This window comes from Chenopodium quinoa, unplaced genomic scaffold (assembly GCF_001683475.1).
Source record: "Chenopodium quinoa cultivar QQ74 unplaced genomic scaffold, ASM168347v1, whole genome shotgun sequence".
NCBI classification, from domain to species: domain Eukaryota; kingdom Viridiplantae; phylum Streptophyta; class Magnoliopsida; order Caryophyllales; family Amaranthaceae; genus Chenopodium; species Chenopodium quinoa.
In genome coordinates, this window is record NW_018743574.1 from 1,063,426 (window position 1) to 1,087,302 (window position 23,877).

The following is a 23,877-nucleotide window of genomic DNA, read 5'->3' on the forward strand; positions in this document are numbered from 1 at the left end:
CCGACAATGTTAAAGGGGTTAAATTACCTAATCAGTATTGCAGGGGCTACTCCGTCAATATTATAGGGATATTTTGTTCATTTACAAGTGGACACACAGCGTGGCCAGCCGCACACAAGAAGCAAGGTCTGTTTGAAAATTATTTTATTATTTAAAAAAAATAGATATGATGAAATAAGTAGTTCAAATAAACTTCTTCATAAGGGTTTTTCTCTGTTTTTTTTAAAGGGCTTTCCTGCTGATGACACGACTTTGCTTCCATTATCAAACAGTCTCGACTGGTAACTTGGTAAGTTATAGACATAATCGACTCTCTTTATGCAAATCTTCCTCTTAATGAGGACGATGGTGGATCTAGGTGCTATTGATTCATCGCACCCCATTGAAAAATTGAAACTTAAATATGACATTCAAAGGTCAATGTATGCAAAATGACTCCAAAACCTTAAATTGAGCAATTTTTTGGACACCTAAATTTATAAAATAATATTTATATTTTGGCTTTAAATAATTTTTTAGTTGACACCGTTTGAGCTTTACTCTATTCACGCAATACACTTTGACTCGTTTTTGTGATTTATAGATACGATAAAATTATAATCATATGGAATCTTGTTTGAATCGTCTATATGACTATAAGTATATTGACTCGTTTTTGTGATTTATAGATACGATAAAATTATAATCATGTGGAATCTTGTTTGAATCGCTATATGACTATAAGTATATTTTATTATTATCCACTTTTTATAATTTTACAATGTTAATAATTGAAGTTATTAAGCGTTTAAAACATACGTTGACAAGCCTGATAATAGAAAGGTATCAACTAAAAAAAATTGAGGAAGTATACAGGTATGCGCATGATATACCCAATTGCACCAACCGATTATTAATGATGAGAATAATGAGGACCCCTATCAATATATCTTAGGGTTTGCCGACCTACAATGATATGGTTACCTAACTTACCTCTTAAATATAAGCAAACATACATGTGCTGCTTTGGATTTTGCAATAATGTACTCCGTAGCATCAATCCTGCCGTGGACCGTGGTTCCAGCATCTTGTCTGAAATTAAAAAACGCATTCTGAATTTTACTCGATCGAAAGGCCATATGATGCAGGGGAAAAATAATCCATTAATTCGTTAATCGTGCAACAACATGCTAACTAATACTCCGTAATATATTGAAAATGTCTAATTCAGATTAGCAATGCAAAGAGAATCTTGACGAAGTTTACTAGTTCAATTGATAATTACGTGTTTAGTCAACGGGACCTTACAGCTAGCTAAGCCGAATAGGCAGCCAGATACTAACTCAAACAAAGCTCAGACAAGCTAACTAAAATGGGTGACATTTCTCAGTTATTAATTATGCAAATAAAATGATAGATAAGGATGATGCACTTTGTTATGTAACCCTCAGTCTCTAAACTCTCTAACTATATCATGATTATTATCCATCGATGTGTAATTTACTCAAATCTGCTCTTATGAGATGTAATGAAAGCAATTATGCGATGCTCAATTTTTCATACAAAAGGATGTAGTCTGTAGATATATACTCTGTAATTTATTTATTTAATTAATTAATTATTTTAACGGTAAAGAGAAGACCCTGACTGAACCTCAACCCTCATGGTTTTTTTAGTTCGGTATTTGCGGGTCAAACACTTTGAGAGTAATATAGTAAGGGGGAAATATAAGGGATCTCTACCCTCAAAATACCTCTAGTGGGGATTGAATTCCGGCCCCAATCTCAAAGTTGGAAGGTACAATCTTTCTCACTATGTCAAGCTTAGATTGGTTATACTCCGTAATTACTACAGTTGCAAATCAACTTTTTGGCGGAATTTGAAAAATGCATAAATAATATAGTATTTTAATGTTTATGTAATTTGATTCTATGGCCAGCTGTCTGAGTGAGTGGGGGTGGTGTATGTAGGGATCATTGGAGGGGGGGGAGAAAAAAAGAAAAAAAATTAAAAACTTTGGATCAATTAATCAAACAATTAAACCTCTTACCCTCTCTACAGAATTCATCACCTGCCACTAAATTCCTGTACAATAATCAGCATTCCTTGACTAGTAACGGCCAACAAAAGCAAGAATGTCGGCAGAACAAGTGACATTGGTGAACCTCAAGAGAACCTTGAGTGACTCAGAAAATGAGAAGCTATTATCTTCAATGGAAGAACTCCAGGCTTTGAGGGAATCAATTGTTATTGTTAACGGTGCAGTGGCAGCAGCAATGAAAAAAAATTATCATTCGAGTGGTAGTAGCCTCAAGAATCTGGGGGCTCCGCTGTATCAAGCTGATGACCTCGTTGATGAAATCATTGCTCGCTATCGTAGTGGAAGGCTTTCTGGAGTTGCTGCTGCAGATCTGGAAAGAAATCTCAGATATGCCTTGCATAGAGTGGTCAGTGCCAGTAACAGAATTACAGAGAAGGCCGGTGTTCGCTTCTCCTTTTCTGTCCCCTCTTCGCCAATGGCCAAGCTAAGCAAAGTCTTAGGCGAGCTAGGGAAGAAATTGGAGGAGCAGCATGGTTCAATTGATGACGATCTTCCTGTAAGCTCAGTCGACCCTCCTCATGATTACACTCTCTCTGAAAATGAAGTTATTGGGAGACAAAGATATAAGGATAATATCATAGATAATCTACTTAAACACAGAGAAAACGAAACAAGTGTCTCTGTCATTCCTATAACTGGATCAGCAGGAATAGGGAAGTCAGCTTTGGCTCAGTTAGTGTATGACGACGAAAGAGTAAAGAATCATTTTGACTTAAGAATGTGGTTTCAGGTCTCAGAGATAGCTAATGAGAGGGAAATCATTCAAGAAATTGTGTGCTCTTTTGCAAATAGGGGGTCTAATTACAGGCGAAATCCAAAACCTGCTAAATCTCAGCATCTCAATGGGTTGACATTTCGTGATATGTTGGGATGTCGAAGTATTGATACTTCTGGGATCCATCCTAATACTAGTACTAGTAAAGATGAAGAAAACATGGAAAACTCCTTTACTACTAAAGAAAAAGAAGATGAAGATGTAAATAACAACTACGAGCGCCGACTTCGGAAAGAGATTGAAGGGAAGCTCTATCTACTTGTCCTAGATCATGTTTCCATAAAAAAATACGGGTCCCCTTTGAAAAAGTTATTAGCAGCAGGTGCAAGAGGAAGTCGAATTTTATGGACTACACGGCTCTTTGAGGGGCCAATTTTTGCAAAAAATGAAATTATGAAGTTCTATAAATTACAGGGGCTGTCAGAGGATGATTCAAAGCGTCTGTTCAACAGATTTGCTTTTGGAAAAGACTCACAAGAGATTGAAGAAAAGACTACAATGGTGACGGAAATTGTTAAAAATTGTGATTTTGTTCCACTTACTGTAAAGGTTGCAGCAAGCTTTCTTTATGACAAAAACAAAGATCAGTGGTCATGTTTCACTAAAGAATTGAAAGATAACAAGGACAAATTTGAACATGTCTTACATGTGAGCTACAATGATCTCCCAACTCGGCTTAAAGCTTGCTTGAATTATTGTTCTTTGTTTCCTGAAGATTTTCGTTTCAACAAACACGACCTGATTAGTCTCTGGATAGCACAAGGATTCGTTCACCCACCCAACCAGGGTGAAAGTTTGGAGGATGCAGCAGAGAAGTACTTTCTGGAATTGTCACGACGCTGCTTCTTTGAGGACGTCACCACTGATTGCTTGGGAAAAATAGTCACTTGTAAGATGACTCATATTATGTGTAGAAAAGAATTGCAATATTCAGCAGGGGTTGAGAGCTTGCACATGACAGATAAAGGGGTTAGTCTGGAAACAACATGCAAACATGTTTCTTTGACATGTAATCAAGACTCGTTGAAGAATATCTCATCATCCGTTCTCCAAGCTCAGAGTTTACGGGCACTTTTCTTAGTCAAGGAGCCAGACTGTGACGCAAAGATAGATTCATTGCAGTGCAACACGTTGATCTCCAGTTTTAAATGCCTTAGGGTGTTGGACTTGCATGATCTTGGAATAGAGGAATTGCCAATATCTATTGGCAAGTTGATCCATTTGAGATACCTAGATCTCTCCAGGAATGATGGTCTGGAAACTCTCCCGAAGTCGGTCACAAAATTGTACAACTTGCAAACACTGAAACTCAACTCCTGCACAAAACTGAGAAGATTACTAGGTAACTTTGGTGAACTAACAAACCTTACACGTTTTGAGGTTGATGAGTGTGATAGCTTGCCTTGCATGCCTCTAGGCGTGGAGCAATTAACTAAGCTCAAGACGATGAGTCGTTTTGTAGTTGGTCAGGATTGTTGCAAAGACATGGTTAGCAGTGGGTTGAAAGCTCTGGAAAAACTCAACTTCTTAAGAGAAGACATGGTTAGCAGTGGATTAAAAGCTCTAGAGAACCTCAACGACTTGAGAGGACGGCTGGAAATTGAGTTGAAAAGAGGTTGGACAGCCACGATAGAAGAAGCCTCAAAGGCAAAGTTGAACGAGAAAATCCATCTAGACAAATTAAAAATCAGCTGGGCAAAAACGGTCTCAAATTGTAAAGATACTTCACAGAGTTCACACAATTCCAATCAAGAAAAAGTATCTCACAGGCAACTTCTTGATAATCTTCAACCAAACCCAGAACTCAAAATCCTCTGTATAGAAGGATATAAAGGGCAAGACTTTCCAGATTGGGCAGGGGTGAGTATGTTGGCTTCTTCTCTCCCGAATTTGATTGAAATCAGCATTGAAGGATGTGACAAATGCACACATCTCCCACCGTTTGGGAAACTTGAATACCTCAAACGACTCACCCTGAGACATATGGCTAATGTAAAATATGTGCAGAGAGAACCTTTCCACCAAGAACCTAGTCCTGCATCTCCATTCTTCCAAAATCTGGAAGAGCTTAACCTCCACAACTTCTACAAGTTAAAAGGATGGTGGAAGGAAAAAGTGCCGATAAAATCTAAAGAACAAATTCCATCCTTTCCTCGTCTTTCCAAATTAAGGATATGGAACTGCCCAAAGCTGCGATCAATGCCTTTATTCTCAGGAGTTGAAGAACTAGACTTGCGCAACATCAATCAGATGCTTCTAGAAGAAAGTTCAAAGAATTTTCCTACTGAGACTCATTCCATAGTCAAATGCCTTCAAATTAAGGACTGCTCAACCCTCAGCAGCTTCGCAGAAGTCAAAAAGGGGTTAGGTGGGCTCGCTTCTTTAAAACAGCTTGTGATTGAAAAATGCCATTCTTTGAGTTCATTGGCATCAGAATTGTCGAACCTCAAATCCCTGGGGGTGCTGGAGATTTCCAACTGCAAAGAGCTCGACCTTTCTGATTACGTATCAAATCCATGGACCTCATTGGCAAGTCTTCACCATTTAACCCTGAGAGATATCCCAAAAATGAAGACTCTCCCTGAGGGACTGAAGAGTGTCAAAACTCTTAAATCATTATGTATATCAGCTTGCACTTCCCTGACAGAATTGCCATCTTGGATAAATTGCCTGACAGCACTCCAGCACCTTCAGATTAAAAGCTGTGAGGCTGTAACAAGGCTGCCAAATGAACTCAAGGAAGTAAACTCTCTGAAGAAAGTTGAGATTACCGAGTGTTCTGCTTTAATGGAACGTTGTAGAGAGCCTACAGGGGATGACTGGCACAAGATCAGACATGCTCGGGTACTGCTCCATAAGTCATGGCGTTATGGACATACCTCACAGAACAGATCTAATGTTCGTGCACTCACAGATGTTAAGTACATCGTCATACCCATTATAGCTGCAGATACCTAATGGTATTTGAGAAATTTCAAATTTCTAGCAAATGTTATCATTTTTTATTGTTTTTATTTTTTTGGGTCCTTTCATTTTGTCTTGTATAGCCTTGAATGTATCATATAAAGAGAATTTTATCATCTTTTACACAAATCCTTCAGATTATTTTCCGCTTGGCTGAAGCTGTACAAATAATACAAGTACAAGGTTTCAAAATAAAATAAAAAATAAAAAGAGTAGTACAGTCTTAATCAATGATTGATCCTGACCGTTACTTTTTTTTTTCCTCAAAGTATGGTCTTGCTTGGTAATTACATCCGTAATTATCATTGTATTACTTCGCCATTCTTTTACTATTGCTATATGAATGGTGATTATGTTTTCCAAAGTATATATTAATCCTGATACAACATTAATAATATTGCGGTAAAGATAATAATTAAGAAAAAAAAAAAAAAGCATATACCAGTAGGCAATAAGCATGAGCTTATCATGGTGTCTAGAATGCCTTCTAATACTAGAACACAACATGAAAATCGAAATAATAAGCAAGAGCAACCTGTTGGACACTAAAATATCAGAACTGTGTTTATAAAACATGATTAAATCTTATCAATTTATTTTGTTTTCCAACTGCTCACACTCTGCAGCTTTGAGCTAAAAGTAATATTATGTTACAACGAGAAGAATAAGTTGAGCAAAAAGGGTATAGCATACGACCAGTCAAATATAATCTTCCCTTAATATGAGCGCGAAAACTTTACAACTCTCTATCTAGAAGCTGAAGGAGAAATAAAATTACAGTTGGGTAACAGAAAGAAGTAAAGAAACAAAGAAACCCAAAGCTTTTGCTGATGGCCAGAATTCTGGGACCTTTAATCGATTATACACCAGAACGTATGTGGATGCCAATGGCAATAGTCAAGATAGTAAGGATACAAAAATAAATAACAGCATGGATCAAAATAGAAATCCCACTGGTGCTCATATTTCCAAACTCCACTATCCTTGTTCTCGCAGGCAGTTGAAACAGCAACCCTGGCGACAACAATATGAACAGCCCCACAGACACCACCACCGGCCCCCAATCTACCATCATCTTTCTCTCTGTTTTTTTTTTCCTGACTCCTGCTCTCACCCTCCCTCTGCTTCTCTCAAGTGCTATTTCTTTAAGTGTCACTCTAGCAAACACCTGTCTCTCTCTTAGTCTTTAGAAAAGTGTAAGGAGAAGGAAAGAATTCAGAGGGAATATGTAGAGCAAATGAGTGGGAATTCCTTGGTGAAGAAGGATAAGAATGAAGGGAAGGAAGACAAGCTAACGAAGGAAAAGAGAAGCAAAAGAAGAGAAGTGGGGTAATAAAAAAAAGCTAAGGAGGGAAGGGATCAGGAAAGGTATAGATGTTTTAAAACACTTAGTGGGTTTGCTTTAGTAGATCAAACAACTGTTTTTCCAATTTACGCTTCACAATATAGTTAAGAATTACTGTCTGTGTGTGTGTGTTATCTTCTTTATGGGTGCTTTGCCTTTGCTTTAGTTTTCGATCGTCGGAAAAAGCAGCAGGCAATGTGTAAAGTTGTGGACTCAAGACTTGGAAAACGTATGCAAGGCTTCTTTTTTTTCTTGAGTTGGCTACTAGGCTGGTTATCAAAAGCTATTTTGTCTAACAAGATTGATAAAGCTAAACATGATTAGATACAGCAAAGATCCTTTCACATTTTATATGCCACTCATTACTCGAGAGAATGAAAACAGACATATGTATGTACATACTTTATGAAAGGTAAGTTATAATACTCTCAAGGCCAAAACCACGCTATTTACATGTATATAATAACACTTGACATATTTTTATCTAAATGAAGGGGAAAAAAACACTCTAACCAGACTATAACCCTCATTTTCTTGGAAGTGAGGGGTTTAATATGCAATCATCATTCTATCACAAGGAAGGATTCAATCTTAAGACCTCAAGATTACAAAATGAATCATCAACCAATTATAAACCTTACTTGGTGAATAAAACAATTGATATTGACTTCGGATTTCTTCTCTGTTTCTCATACCAAATAGTACCAACCTTATGTCCAACTTTAATATCGCGTCTTCATATTAATACATGCTACTAATAAAGACTCACCACTTAGAAATTAAAGGTTATATACTCCATTCAATAGACTACAGAAAGAAAGGAATCCACTTCTTTTATCCATCCTTCATTTGTACTCATTTACTTCCCATGTGGTGATGTGCATGTAATAAATTACTCCCTCCATTCTTAAAAGAAAACCTCATTTTTCCAAAAATTATTATCTCTAATTAAAAACTTGTCTTTCATATGGGTGAGAATGTGTGATATGTCATCCACTAACTTCTATTCTTTAATCAACTTAATTCAACAAAATCATGTAATGTCACTATATTTTCTCACTTCCCCAAAAACAATACACTATTCTCACTGTCTTTTTTTATTCAACTAAATCAACGATTCCGTGCCAAAATTCCTCTCCTCAAACCTTCATGTCTATGAAAAAGGTTTTTTTTTTGGTAATATTTTCATTTTGTGTAATAAAACTGTAGTAAGACAAAATATATAAACCCACATTACCTACGGGAAACCAGCAGCCTAACATTACCTCTATTGGTACTCAATCAGCACATTACCAATTCAAATAAGCCAACAATAAGTAATACTTTAAATAAAACACAATAGTCATAAACAAAATCAACAGCTAATAAGTTATATATAAAAACGACTTTTAATTATTACCATATTATTACCATATTTAGAAAGAAAGCATTGAAGATGCTCTAGATGAGGACAAACTGGTTTTCTTTTAGAGGCTAACTTGAGATAAAAGCAAAAGCTGAAGGTAACCCTCTACGGGATGTCATCTACCATGAAGTACAGAATCAATCCTAAATCCCTATCAAGTTCCATGATTTCGATCTCGTGATGTTTCCTTCCAGACTGGGTCACCTCTTTTGTCTGAGCACTAATCAAGTTGTATTAATCTGTCTCTCTCTATCTCCCAATCTACTGGCCCAGAAACTATCCTGTATATATAAATGAGACTCTGTTTAATCTCCAAAATATCACACCAATCACCATCAATACATCACTCAAGAAGCCATCTAAAAAAAAACAGGGCAATCAGTAAGGCAGAGAAAGAGTAATGGCAGATTGGGGACCAGTGGTGGTTGCGTTGGTTCTGTTTATTCTGTTGACGCCAGGACTGCTGTTTCAGCTGCCCGGAAAGAACAGAGTTGTGGAGTTTGGAAGCTTGCAGACCAGTGGGATGTCAATAATAGTCCACACCGTCATCTACTTCTGCCTCATCACCATTTTCCTAATTGCTGTTGGTGTCCATATATACACCAACTAGCCCTCACTCCTATGCTGAGATTTTCATGTTTCAACTGTCTGCTATTTTGATTTGTTATTTATTGGTTTGTTGGCATTCAAATCCATTACTTTAAGATGTTTGACACTCCTATAATGTAATCCTTTAAAGATGTTTAATGATATTACAATTTCTATACTCAGACCACTGAGAAATACTTGATCTTTAACAATCACGTAATTGCAGCAAAGCATAAACTACACAGTAATCACTTGACAACAAGAGAATGTATTAACTAACAAACAGCAAATCACAAACTATCATGACAACAATAAAGATTTTGCACTCTGCAGAGTGATGCAAAATCTATAGTATATCATCAAATATGACATTGACCTAAAGTTTGTGTTAACAAATAACACCCTTGGCTATGGCTATGTGTTAGGATCCAACCTCTTATGTCTTTATTTAGCTTATGTTAAACTTTCAATGTATTCGTGTAAGTAGTTTAGGCGCTAGAGGAGATTATTGTGTTACTGTCATTTCAGTGTTCACTAGTATTTCTCCATGTAAGCAATATAAAGCTCTATATGGAGCGATGGTTGAATGAATGAAAAAGCTCCTATTCGGGTTGCCTTGCTTTAAGACTTGTGTGTTGATTTAAGCCTTTATAGATATTGTGTTTGCCTTGTTTTAAAGCTCCCCACCAAACCAAGAGACTCTCAAAGACGCCTACATCCTTGTCGGTTCCGCTTGTGCCCGCTTCGAAGTATCGGCCATCACAAGCCCCGACCCTGCACTCGTTACTAACGATTGCCTCATTGAGATACCTTTGGTCCGTGTTGCTGTGTGCCCACGAACCTCTCTCACTCTAGGCTTGCGTTCTTGTTTCTAAAAGATAAGAGTGCGCCGCACGATCCGGTGTCAAACCACTCGGACCGTGACAGCTATGGCAATAGCATAATAGCATATGTAAGCCTGATAAACGCGTAGAACATTAGCATAGCATTTTAAATATACTTGTTAAAGTAATTTTAGCAGAACAAAAGCATATTTGACATATCCCACAAAGGAAAAAGAGATTCTACTCTGTTTTTTTTTTAAATAGCTAGGGGATTCAAAGAAGTTTGATCAAACTGTAACAGGAAAAAAAATAGAGACAAATTTGATAAGAGTAACAAAACCTTTAACCTAAAAAAGAAAAACTAAATCTGATCTAGTCAAATAATGAATCTAAATTGACCCGAAAAAGATAAAATATATATATATATATGCAAATAAATTTAGTAGTTCGTATTAAATATCTAAAATTAACAGTTTAACACTATAGACAAATATAATTGTGGTGAAAAAGATGGACAAATCAAACCTTAAAAGTTAAAACATAAGAAAAAGAGTTGCGGTTCTTTTTACTGTTCAACTTAAGAGTTTGTGCCAAATTGCGTTCACTTACGTTGAAAGGGTCAAAAGGAAACTAGTCAAACTACAACACACACACAGACAGAGTCTGGTCAAACCCTCAAAAGAAATCTAGGCTGTTCAAGTTACTCCAAACCCTCAATAAAATAAAATAAATTAAAATTTTAGAAAAATATAAATAAAATAGAATGAAAAATGGTGCTAGAGTTGAACCCATGTATTTCGACTATTTCCATAGACCATTTCTTTCTGATCTAGTTATCCCTTCCCAATAGAACATAAACCACTGTATCCAGAGAAATTCAAGATTACAAAACAAATGGCACTTTGGGGAGTATCCCTGGTGTTGCTGGCATTTATATTAAGCGTAGTGCTATCACCAGGAATGGAATTCCAGCTACCAGGTAATAGTTCACAGTGAAATTCAAGAGGAGGCACAATTGTTCTCTGTATTTTTTTATTCCACTTTTCTTTCTCGCTCTCATCGTCATTTTATTACAGTAGCATATGACCGGGAAACTAAGAGTCCGAGACACACAGCATGTGATTGTATTTACTATCCTTTTGGTCTCAAAGCCCCGTCTAGTAGTTAAAAATATGGCTACAAATTTTATTTTTATTTTTTTGGTCTAAAGTAATTCATTTATGCTTTTCATATGCAGACCCCTTCATCTGTCTGCTCATCTGCAGCGCACCTTGGTGCTAACTTCTAATTTCATTAGTAAGTGTCTAGCATCTTTGTATCTCAAATGTCAGGTCAAGTAAGCACAGAAAGTAAAGAATTTTGGGGCTACAAGAACAGCTGAAGTGTGATTTTTACTACGAGGACGAAAAGGAACTGTGAAACATGTAAATCAATTCTGTATGTTTATTTTTAAATAAATCCAATCTCATCCCTTCCTGTGTTCAGGGTGTTCAGCACTCACACTTTTTAACTCTACTCAATCACAACCCTTTACCCTTCTTAAAGGTTTGATACAAAGGCATGATCACCAAATAAACCTAGGCATAAAAATCCCCGGATATTTAAAGAAACAACAAACAACACTTTTCAACAGCACTACAACACTATATTCATTAAGTCTATATGCTGCAATAAGTTTAAGCTGTACATTTGTACTTCTTTTAGGCTAAGTCCACTACACTGTATGAAAATAGTTGCAAAGAAATTATTGTACATGGCAAAACTAGGAGGAGGTTTTCTAGGGGAAAAAAAAAGAAGCTAGTAACTAATTCTGTAATGCAGAAACCCCTAATGAAATTTAGATTTTATGGTACAGAAACCTGATTCTGCATGTTCTTAAGCACAGCGCCATTTCATTTGGTTAAGTCATCCATTTCCTGGACATGATTGCAAAAATGCAAGAAGTCTGCAGTCATAGTAGGATTTCCAGTAAAGGTGTTCAGTAACAGATGGAAATTTCACTACAATGAAATGATCTGTAGCTGAATGAGTACCCAGAAGAGATATAAAGCCATAAAAAGGTACAAGGATGAAGGTTGATCAAAAAGAAGACTCGGAAGGAAGAAAGCTAAAGGAAGTTTAAGAGACAACATTGCCACAACAGAACCTGACTTCAGACCTTACAGAAAACCCTAAAACCTACTCACTTAGTAATTTGATTCTGACTTCCGAGCCAAAACAAAGCACATCCAAGTGACCCAACACTAAATTATCCAGAGTCTACCACTTAGGCACTTACACCAAATCCAGAGTCAAATAAACAGAAATGTCTAAACAGTATCCAAGAAATTACTTCCAGCACTACAGAACAGCAAAATTTGGCTGGTACAATTACTTTTGGCATACATAAAAACTAAATGAGCAATTACTATATATTTATATGTTTAACAATAAGATAAAAATGCAGAAATCAGTCAACTAGCATTCATAGAGCAGAAAAACAATCTTACAACACTAATGTGGACAAGATTCAGCCAACGTAACTCAGCAACCGAATTTCTACAATTGACAGGCCATATCATCCTCATGAGCATTTCCAAGCTGAAAAGAATGAGAATGTTTAAACACTAGTCAATAATACACTACCACCAGACCCAACACACAGCTATTTCTGGCCTATTTTAAAAATGATCAATTATCACAAATGCATAATTTTAGCAAGAGTATGAGAATCCAAAAACCAGTCATCTAGTATTCATTAAAGAGAAAAACATTCTTACAAGTTACAACACTAATATACTAGGACAAGAGACCGCAACCACATTTCAGCAACCCAAAAGTTCTCTCTACAGTTGACAACCCACGCCGTCCTTATAAGCGTTTCCAAGCTGAAAAGAATACAACCAAAACACAATTAGCACATGCACTATGGCTAACCAAACTTAAGTTTATAGAACAACAATTAAGCACATGAAGGAACTAAAATTTAGAAGCTCAACAATGGGCTTCAATTTCCTAAAGATTCAGAATCCAAAAATTGTCTCTCTTTATTCAATAAAAACTAGAACTAGTGAACTACACAAACTTGCATTAACAATTCTAGCATATAAACTAAAGGATGCTTATCGTAGACAACCTCAGACCAACCAAGTGAATCGGATATTGATTGATACATAATTGACTGGACACTACTTGAAACTGGCTATTCTGTTCCAAAACAGAATGTTCCAAATATCTATTCTCAAAAAGGAAACATTGATTAGCAAGTGCGAACATAGTATAAAATTGAGGTTTTGCCAGTTATTCGGTTCAAAAAGGTAGCTAACTACTTAAAAACAACAGGTTCCATTAATCTTTACAAAAAAACATGGACCATATATATACATCATTTCAATCAAATAACAAAATCACACATTATAATTACAGAAATAGAATGAATATAATCAAATATACATAAACCAAGAAAAAAAAGGGCTAAAAAAACCCTAAATTGGAAAAAAAGAAGAACCCTTACCAGGAACATGTTGGGGAGATAAAGCCCAGCAAAGAAAAGAACGTCCAAAATCAGACAAATTGGAGAGAAACCCAGCAAAATAAAAGACCAAAACAAGTCCAATAATCCATGGCATCAATATAAATCCAATCAGAAACGCCACTGATCCAAGTATCATCAAAGTTAGCGAAATTCCCAAGAACAAACAAGCAAACGACTCCGGAGAAATCTGTGTCGGGTAATACGGCGTCGTATTACGGCGGATTGATAACGAGGAAGAGGGAAAAGGAAGTGTGATCGGAGTTGGATACCGGAGAATATGAAAAATCATAGAACAGAGGTCGTATAAAACCCTGATTTGCGGATCATCTTCTTCGTTTCTAGACATTTTTTTCCAGGAAATTTCGATGATTTGATTTGGATATTAGGGTTTGAGTTGAAGGTTTGATTGTTTGAGATACAGAGAATGATGGCGGCAAAAAAAGATAAGGATTTTGATTGAGTTTGTAACTGAAATTTTGGAATTTTGACAGATATAGTTGAGTGATTGCACGGTGTACGTGTACCCCTAATTGGCCAACTAGAAGGAGAATCCAAAGTGACTGAGTATGGGCAGTGAAGCGAGCCAACGAGCAGGAAATAGCGGGGCCAGGTCACTTTCCGGTGCAATTAAGTGTTCCCAAGTCGAGAGAGTCATTGGGTCGGCCGGTCGGATTTCTTCAAATTTCTCTTTCCGATATAGAGCAAACTTTTTGCTTAAAAAAAAAAAACATATATATATTATCTCTTCTCCAATTTTCTCCACTACTTTTATTTTATACAATTTTTTATTTTCCGCCAACCTCACTACCTCCATATTTTATTACTTTTTCTAATTTCTCCTAAAACTCCAATCATGGAAAAATGGAGAAGTATATATATATATATATATATATATATGGGAGGGATCCGGTAAGAACCCCTCCTTATATAAGAACCCTACTTATATAAGAACTAATCTTAATCGTAAGATTAGATTGATATGAACGGCCACGATTAAAACAAATCACAAACCCTCAAACTCAAACAGCTTTCACTTTCTCTCTCCTCAATCTAACTGTTTGTGAGTTTCTCTCTCCTCAAAAGTGCCAGAAGCTGAACTTCGAAGAACTTTCAACAATTTTCCTTCATTTTCTCGGTTAAAATCAACAACATCAATCATAAAATAAGTTAAATTTCACAAATTAAGAGCAAATTTTGGCGAAAAAACTCTAGATATCACAATTCAGGTATGATTATATTCGACCATTTGTTTGTTTTTTCACGAATTTTCAGTGATTTTTGTGATTTGATATTTGCGTTTTATCTGTTTTGATTTTCATAAATTTTGCATGAGTTCGATTTTTCTGATTTGATTTTAATGAATTTCGCATGGAGTTTGATTTTTTTGAGTTCGATTTTTGCAAATTTAGGGTTCGAATTTAGGGTTCGATTTTTGCGGATTTAGGATTCGAATTTAGAGTTCGATTTTTGCTTATTTTTGCGGATTTGTAGTTCGATTTTAGATTTCGAATTTCGGAGATTTAGTGTTCGAATTTAGGGTTCGATTTTTGCTGATTTTAGCGGATTTCGATTTCGAATTAATGGCTGGTGGAGGCCAGCACTGCTGTCGGTGATGGCTATGAGGCTGTTTCGCCGGCTGACGGTGTACCGGCTTATTGCGAAATCCCTAGACTGATAGAAAACCTTGCTTCAAGCCTCAATGGTGGTTCACTAATGGATGTTCAAATTAGGGATAGGTGATTTCAAAGTTTAAGCTCCTTCATCTTTTTTGGCTTTTCTTTTTACATATTTTGGACGTCATATCTGTTTATGCTATTTCAATTTCATCGCTATTAGTACTTAATTCAGTTATATTTTGTTATTGAATCTGCTTTTATCAATTAACTCTATTTTTTTTTCTTTCTGTTAGCCTGTATAATTTCAGCATAGTTACTTGTCAGCTAGCACTCAGGCTCCCAAATGGAAAGAGAGAAAGTGGAGAGAGTAATGTTGGGGGGGAAAACATTTCAAATGACAGCGATCTATGTGTTTTAATATTTAGGCCACTGATAAAGTCCTCATAAGCTGGTAATTATTGCCTATAATTTAACCTTGATAGTTGATATTGTCCTTATAGATGCTATATGCCCTATTTTGATATCGAAGAGAGTATTGCTCGCATCTAGCATTGAACTGATGTTTTTGTTGCTGGTATACTTTTAGAAGGTTGAGTTCCTAAAGAAAGGAAGCTTTAGTCCTGCTGAGCTTGAGGCTCTGGTCTCCATCATGCAAATAGCTGGTGAAAAGGCCAGGGCAGAGCAAAGCTGGTGAAAGGCCAGGGGCAGAGCAAAGCTGGTGAAAGGTCAGGGCAGAGTAAACCTGGAGAAAGAAGTAGTTCTACAGGAACACCATCGATAAGTAAATCAATTACTAGTTTGGAAGCCATGGGCGTACGTGTATTCGGCCTTGATGAACCACTTGTTGGTAATGCCAAAGAAGAGGTATCATGGGATACCATTGCTGGCTATGATCAGCAAAAGAGGTATTTAAAATGCGGGGCTTTGACGGTGAATTATTTCTGATGAGGGCTTCCCTAGTTCAATTCACTAATAATTTCAAGTAAGTTCTGATAAGTTTAGAGAAAGGTCTTTAGGTGAATTAAAGGAAGTCAAATTAAAATGGTATACCAGAATGGTCTCTCCTAGATGGAGGGTATATGGAAACAAAAATTTAGAACATCAAGTCAATTTGATTTGTATAAGTGTTTGTGAGTAGTTGGTATGGCTAAATTTAGAACATAGGAAAAAAAACTTTAGAACATAAGTAGACTAAATTTAGAACATAGGAAAAAAATAATTTAGAACATAGGTAAAAGAATATTTAGAACATAGGAAAAAAAAAACTTTAGAACATAGGTAGTAAAAATTTAGAACATAGGAAAGAAAAAAAAACTTTAGAACATAAGTAGACTAAATTTAGAATATAGGCAAAAGAATTTAGAACATAGGTAAAAGAATATTTAGAACATAGGAAAAAAAAAAAAAAACTTTAGAACATAGGTAGAAAAAATTTAGAACATAGGAAAAAAAAACTTTAGAACATAGGTAGAAAAAACTTTAGAACATAGGTAGAAAAAACTTTAGAACATAGGTGTAGAATATACGAACAACTTTAGAACATAGGAAAAATTTAGAACATAGACAAAAAAATTTGAATATAGGATATATATGTAGAACATGGACAAAAAAACTTTAGAACATAAACAATAAAATGTAGAACATAGGAAAATAGTTTAGAACATATATATATTTAGAGCTTAGATTGAAAAATTTAGAGCTTAAGCAATAAATTATAGAACATATGCAAATAATATTTAGAACATATGATAAAACCTATTAGCTCAATTGGAAGAGCACTATGCAAATGCATAGAGGATGTAGGTTCAATTCCTACATAGGTTATCTTTATAAATAACTAAAAAAACTTCAAATGTTTTTTTTTTAAAAAAAAAATCCAATAAAACAAATTAAATTAGCACTAAGTTATATGAGCAGAAAATAAGTAGACTAAATTTAGAATATAGGAAAAAAAACTTTAGAATATAAGTAGACTAAATTTAGAACATAGGAAAAAAAAAATTAGAACATAGGTAAAAGAAAATTTAGAACATAGGAAAAAAAAACTTTTAAACATAGGTAGTAAAAATTTAGAACATAGAAAAAAAAAAACTTTAGAACATAAGTAGACTGAATTTAGAACATAGGCAAAAGGTAAAAGAATATTTAGAACATAGGAAAAAAAAACTTTAGAACATAGGTAGAAAAAATTTAGAACATAGGAAACAAAACTTTAGAACATAAGTAGACTAAATTTAGAACATAGGAAAAAAAAAATTAGAACATAAATAGACTAAATTTAGAACATAGGAGTAGGCAAAAAAATTTAGAACATAAAAGAAGAATTACAGAAATGCCATTACTAAAGGATCATTTTAGGTGGTTAGATCAAAACTAATAAAGGGCTGAGATTGGTTCTTATATAAGATTGGGTTCTTATATAGAGGAGGGTTCTTACATGAGCCTTCCTCTATATATATATATATATATATATAAAATATATATATATAACTTTTACAATAAATCATCATTGTTTTTACGGTTTTTAAACCATATACCCTTGAATTCACCATCAAATCAAGTCATCACTAATGTATAAAGTCGGTCTCGAAGCCAAGCTATGAGGCATCGTCCGCATCGACACTCGACATTCCAATTTTTCGTAAGTGTCGAACCATGTAGGTGACAAATCTAATCTAATATCATATAATAACTAATATATAAGGGATTTGTTAAACATCGCCCACAAATTACTACATAAAGCCCACAAAATTCACTTGGTTTGACAAAATTGCCCTTGACCTTAAAAAAAAAACACTCACACTCTCATCACTCACACTCTCATTGCTCATCTTCTTTCAACCTCTCTTAAAAAAAAAAAAATTTCAAACAACGGCAATGTCGAGGCGGCAAGGCAAGGAATTGGCGGCGGCGGAGGGAAGGATGTCCCAAGGAGGCAAGGTACAATTTGTAAAATAAAAAATAAAGGGAAAAACCGCCGTGACGGCGGTGGGGCGCCCTGGCTGGACGCCCAGCAAGCGGTGGTGGCGCCAGCTGCAGACGCCGCCACCAGTTGGTTGGCGCCTGGGCTGGACGCTATAGCCACGGTTGTGGCGTTTATAAAAGGCGCCGCAGCCATGGCTGTGGCGTCCAACCCAGGCGCCAGCCCACTGGTGGCGGCGTCTGCAGCTGGCGCCACCACCGCTGGCTGGGCGTCCAGCCAAGGCGCCCCCCCCTTTTTTTTATATTTGTTTTAAAATATTGTTTTTAATTTTTTTTTTTTTTTTTTTGTGTAATATATTTTTGAATTGTTTTTATATTTTGTTGTTTATTTTTATAAATTTTTTCAATTTCGTTGTATTTTTTCTATGTTTATATTTTGTTTACAATTATTTGTATGTTTTTAGTTTATTTGATTTAGGAGTGGTAGCTATTTTTCGTATAAATTTTTGTATGTTTATATATTTTAAAATTTTGTGTAGAATTCACTGGGTCGTCATGGTGCGGGGAAGAATGTAGAGCTTCTTAGTAGAAGCTATTCAGTGGAGAGGTCGGGGCATAGACATGTCAGATCCCGTGGTATTTCGGCCTCAGCTCGTAGAGAACGGATCCACCGTCGGGATGAGGATGACGATGATGATGCTGAGGAGGGTGACCAGGAGGAGGAGCAGGAGGAGGGCGCAGATGAGGATGAGGATGTGGACGATGGCAGTGGACCGTATGATGATTACGGTCCATTCAGTCAGAGGGTTGATGACATGTACGAGACACATATGGTGGAGGTGCGTAAGGGTAGGGGTGGTAGGTTTGTTAGTAGATCTGGCACATCATCTGCGTCCACTGTATCTGGGGCAAGCAGGAAACGGTCGAGGGCCGGTAATGATTCTTGGGTTGTTAGGAGTGAGGTGCCCGGTGGGCCTGTTGACGGGAGTGTGATTCCTAGCTTTCTAGGACACATAGCTGCCCGTATTTGGGAGGACCAGGAGAGGCCTTCAGTTACGGGGTTGTTGAAATGTCATACCCGGGAAAAGACTTGTAGCTTTTTGCGTACATGGGCTGAGGCTTGGCCGGCGGAGAGCGAGATGTTCGAGCGACTGGAGGGCACTGGGGTGAATCACGTTCCTGCCACCATGCACGATAAGATTGACAGTACGCTGATCACGGCTTTCATTGAGCGATGGCAGCCGGATACAAACTCTTTCCACCTTCCGTTCGGTGAGATGACGATCATGTTACATGACGTCGAGGCCATTCTGGGGATTCGTGTTGAGGGTAAACGACTTTGTGCTGTGATTGATGCGGATCAGGCAGATTTGCTGGCAGAGTTGTTGGCGGTGGACAGGGCTGCACTGTACACCGAGGCGCTAGGTGTTTGGGAACACGGAGGTGTGAAGATCGCATCCGTGTTGCAGCGGTGTTTGTACCCCAGTGCACGTAGGACGCACGACGCACAGCTGAGTGCTTATGTTTTTCTACTCCTCGGATGTACCTTGTTTCCGGATAAGAGCGGCGGAAACAAGCTCAGGCCACGCGTTTGAATGTCTGCATGCTCACCAATAACAAGCGTCCTCCAGAATGAATGGACCTGATCAACATGTAACGACGCCCTTTCCTCTGTAATGACGCGGTGAATGGTGCATGCGCAAGGTAATCCATGAGTTACTGAAATAGCACACCCACACCGAGCATACACTTCGTCAGCCAAGTCCCTCATCCTGTTCAGCTCAGTGAGAATCAACCCCAAGCAGTAGTGCGACACACGACCATGGAGAATCTTAAATATAAAATGGCTATACATCGTACCATGTCGTCGTCTGGAGTCCTCTAGAGAGTTCCTGATGTCGTTCTACTGAGTTTCAATTGACTTGTTCAGTCTAGCGAACAGTGTATCCAAAGCAGCGGTCGATGAATCAATCCAGTCCTTGGTAGCTCTATGAGCGCTCTCAACTCTACATGTTGTAGTGTTCCCAAAATGAAGTACCTGGTTTGTCCAATATTTGACAAAATTTTCCCTGTGAGGGACCCATTGCTGCATCACATAGTCCACCAGTGCCGGACACCACTGGTACGAATCCCTGAAGTTAGCCAATGCTCGCTCATACGCTTCCTCTGTGGTAGCCTGTAGGATCTTCCGCCACTTACCATTCACCAATCTCTCTGCCATTTCCAAATTCTTCTTGAAAAGGTTGTAGGCTTTCACTTTCACGCAGTTGTTGATGTGCCATGTGCACAATAAGTGGTTCGATTCGGGAAACAGCTCTGCTATGGGGGCAAAGAGACCTCCCTCACAGTCGCTGACGATGGCTGCTGGATGAACATTAGGCCCGATGTAGTTTCTCAGCTTCTCCAACACCCAATAATAACTTGGAGCCGTCTCATCCTTGATGATTGCATGACCAATCAGAAAGTTCTGGTTCGTTGGAGTCATCCCCATGATCTCAACCAGTGAGAACTTGTACTTGTTTGTCTTGTACGTTGAGTCGATCAAAATCACAAATGGCCAAGACTTGATCATATCAGCACAATCAGGATGCACAAGGAAAAGATGAGTCACCTCCGCTGTATCTTCATCAGAATCAAACCAGAACAGGTAACCACGTGATTGTGCCTGGTGTAGCAGCTGTTGTATAGGGTTCCTTCCCTCTGACCGTTCAAACCTGAGTTGCTGTCTGACGTTGTAGATGTGTCTTCGGTTTGGATGGTCTTCTGGAAATTTCTCTAACACAGATGCTAATATTTTAGCAGGCTTCACTTGAGCATCACTCATTTCTTTCACAACTAGTTTCGCAGCAGGACTTAAGCCGCTCAGTTGTCGATGACCCTCTTCATATACTATCATCTCATGGTTGTGATACCCCCATTTAGAGTAACCAATCACTTCCCAACCGTCACGACTCCGTAGTTGTCGAACCTTTACTCTGAACTCACACCCACAACCTTTCCGCTTTGTATCAAACCGAGTGGCTGTACGAAAATCTCTTTCTTCTCTTTTGCGATAACGGTCACATCTCAAAAAGCGATCCATTCTACCATCCTGTTGAGATTTATGAGTTACTACTACCAAGCAAAATCCAGCTGCAATTGAAACCTGTTTTGCCCAATCAATCGCCTGTTGAGCTTCTTCGAATGGACCATCATGTCCAAATATCCCACTGTAATCATTTCCGTCTCCACCATATTCCTGCATCAATTATATATTACAATAAATACATTTAACGGATAATACATTTAATTTCTATATTTACACAGAATTAACACAAAAAAAAGCATAATTATATATAATCAAACTTAATTTTTATAAAAACCCAATTCGAATTTTCAAACTAAATTTAAAAATATACCATTTCGAATTTTCAAACTTAATTTTAAAAAAACCTATTTCGAATTTTCAAATTTAATTTAAAAAAAAAACCCATTTCGAATTTTTTTAAAAAATCATTTTCGATTTTTTTTTTTTTAAAAAATTAAATAAAAAACAACAACAAAATCAAAAAAGAAAAAAAAAATTAATTTATAAGGGTGGCGTCTGCCAGGGCTGCCACAGCCACTGGACTGGCGCCTGGCAGGGCCGCCTCAGCCAGTAGAGTAGCGCCTGGCCAGGACGCCAGACTGGTGGTCTGGGTGTCTGGGCTGGACGCCACTCTGGTGGTTCTGGCGTCTGGCTTGGACGTCCAGGCTACGGTTTGGGCGTCCATCCTAGGCGCCGGAGCCACTCCGACGTTAAACCGTGAATTTTAACGGTGACTTACCTCGTTTTCCGTCGACGACGACGTACCTCCGGCGTCCCCCGCATCTCCGGCCTGCCCTCCGGTCTCCCCCGACGAGCCAGTACGGCTCCACATTTTTTAAACCGAGATTATTTCAATTTTAGAAAATGGGCATAATGGTCACACCAAATCATATTTGTGGGCTTTATATGGTAAATTGCGGGCGATGTTTAGCGTTTCACATATATAAAGCTAAACTTTTAGCCAGGTCACAAAATAGCGACACTTGGCATTCCAACTTTTTGCCAAGTTTCGCGCCACCTTGAATAGATTTAAATAGACTTCATATGATAAAAAAAAAAAAAAAAAAAAAAAAAAAAAAAAAAAACCGTCAAGTGTTGCACCACCTTGGATAGATTTCATAAGATAAAAAAAATAGGTAAGAATTCTACTTTCAATCAAATTAGGATAGAATTTTAGAATAAGATTATTAGCTTAGAGTTATTTCTTCGATAAAATACCAAATAATAAATTTATAATTAGGCCACAAGACAACATCTTTTAGTGTTTTAATTTTTCTCCAAGTATCAATATAGATTGACTTTGTAGCAAAAATAGTTAATTTAGAATTCTATTTTCAATCAAATTGAATCATAATAGTATAATTTTATCTTAAAAGTCCATAAACTACCCGGGCATCACCGGGGCACAAAACTAGTATATATATAAAGGGGAGTTTTTCCCCGAGCTTTTAGAGAGCCACGTAGGATTTAATTTTCTTAACGAGCTATGTAGGATTATAAATTTAAGAGCCAATTAAATAAGAGATTATTAATTTCTTTTACAATTATATAATTCAAATGACACATAAGAAAAATTGACGAATGAGATTTTAAAGTTCAAATTAATTAAATACAAAATATTATCTTTTGAAATTAGGAATTTTATCTAATATTTTTAAACTAATATAATAACAATTTTAATCACATAAATATGAAAAATTATTTTTAAAAACATACTAACAAACCGTGCATCACACAAATTTTAGTTGTAACCAATTAAATTAAAAGTTATTAATTTATTTAGAAATAATTAACTTAAATGCCACGCAAGCAAAATAAGTTTAGTTTTAATAAATATAATCATAACTTTTAATGAATATCGTATAATTTAGTTTTATTTCCATCATAAAATTCGTTTAAAAAAGTTCTTTAAAATAACATCTAATTATTTAGTTTATAAAAATAATAGAGAATAAGTAAAAATAAGTAATAATTAGTAAAAAATAATTTTTGTAGAATAAAAACATAGAAATCTATTTACAAACAAAACTACAAAAAGTACACTATTATATATATGATATATAGGGGTGGTTATTGGGCGGGTCATTGCGGGTCATAAGCGGGGCAAGTTGATTGCGGGTCATGATGATTATTTAGTGGGTGAGGGTCGGGTTAGGGTCAATAAAGGTTATGGTCGGGTTAGGGTTGGGGTATAAGTGAAGTGGGCCATTAACGGGCCTTTACCCACATACTTCCATTTAGCTGCTAATATGAACATGAACAAAAAAATAGCAATGCATATTCACATCAAAAACCCAGAAAATATAAAATATAAATATTACTTAAAAAACAAAAATAAAACCCCAAAATTCCTGATTCATCTTTTCAATTTGGTTTAATTAAAATAAAAAATTGTGATTGTGAATTGGAATTTTAATGCACTGTATATAAGGTACCAACCACCTCTAGCACCACCAAACCAACGCCATGAATAAGATAACTCATACAATTTCTCTTCATTTTCTCTCTCCTAGGGTTTCCACTTCTTCTCTTCTCCATCAATGGCGTCCAAGCCATGGCTGCAACCTACTACTACGTACAATCCATAAGAATCGTTTTGGGATTCCGACGAAGATGCGCTTGATCCTCGTTGTGGTCATACCCTTACCACCGTCGCAGCTACTAAATTTGGATGCTCGAAAGCTCGAAAATGCTGATTAGATTACTCTTAGGAACGAATCAAATATGCAAGAATTTGTAAATCAATTGAACAATTTTAGGGTTTTTAAGAGGGGATG

General features: G+C 36.7%; 4 protein-coding genes across 5 annotated transcripts; 3 read left to right on the forward strand and 1 right to left on the reverse strand.

The window, feature by feature from the left end:
• Nucleotides 1–2,114: 2,114 nt before the first annotated feature.
• Nucleotides 2,115–5,813, forward strand: LOC110681744 (disease resistance protein RGA2-like). Its single transcript, XM_021857870.1, has one exon. The coding sequence runs from the start codon at nt 2,115–2,117 to the stop codon at nt 5,811–5,813; it is 3,699 nt and encodes a 1,232-aa protein (XP_021713562.1).
• A 675-nt stretch (nt 5,814–6,488) lies between these two features.
• On the reverse strand, nt 6,489–14,241 carry LOC110681869. 2 transcript variants are annotated; one of them, XM_021858017.1, is made up of 4 exons: nt 13,475–14,241; nt 12,741–12,848; nt 12,471–12,561; nt 6,489–8,850 (listed from the first exon to the last, which is right to left on the reverse strand). In XM_021858017.1, exon 4 carries the CDS (start codon nt 6,892–6,894, stop codon nt 6,679–6,681), a length of 216 nt encoding a protein of 71 aa, XP_021713709.1. In that variant the 5' UTR covers nt 6,895–8,850; nt 12,471–12,561; nt 12,741–12,848; nt 13,475–14,241; the 3' UTR covers nt 6,489–6,678. The 2 variants fall into 2 exon arrangements, with proteins under 2 accessions (XP_021713709.1, XP_021713708.1); XM_021858016.1 differs by lacking the exons at nt 6,489–8,850; nt 12,471–12,561 and having other exon boundaries at nt 12,693–12,848; nt 13,475–14,239.
• Nucleotides 8,844–9,782, forward strand: LOC110681870. Its single transcript, XM_021858018.1, has one exon. It carries the CDS (start codon nt 8,970–8,972, stop codon nt 9,177–9,179), a length of 210 nt encoding a protein of 69 aa, XP_021713710.1. The 5' UTR covers nt 8,844–8,969; the 3' UTR covers nt 9,180–9,782.
• Nucleotides 14,242–15,208: 967 nt separating the features above from the next.
• Nucleotides 15,209–16,056, forward strand: LOC110681745. The gene is made up of 4 exons (XM_021857872.1): nt 15,209–15,231; nt 15,405–15,478; nt 15,594–15,685; nt 15,787–16,056. The coding sequence occupies exons 1-4, from the start codon at nt 15,209–15,211 to the stop codon at nt 16,054–16,056; spliced, it is 459 nt and encodes a 152-aa protein (XP_021713564.1).
• The last annotated feature ends 7,821 nt before the right edge of the window (nt 16,057–23,877 follow it).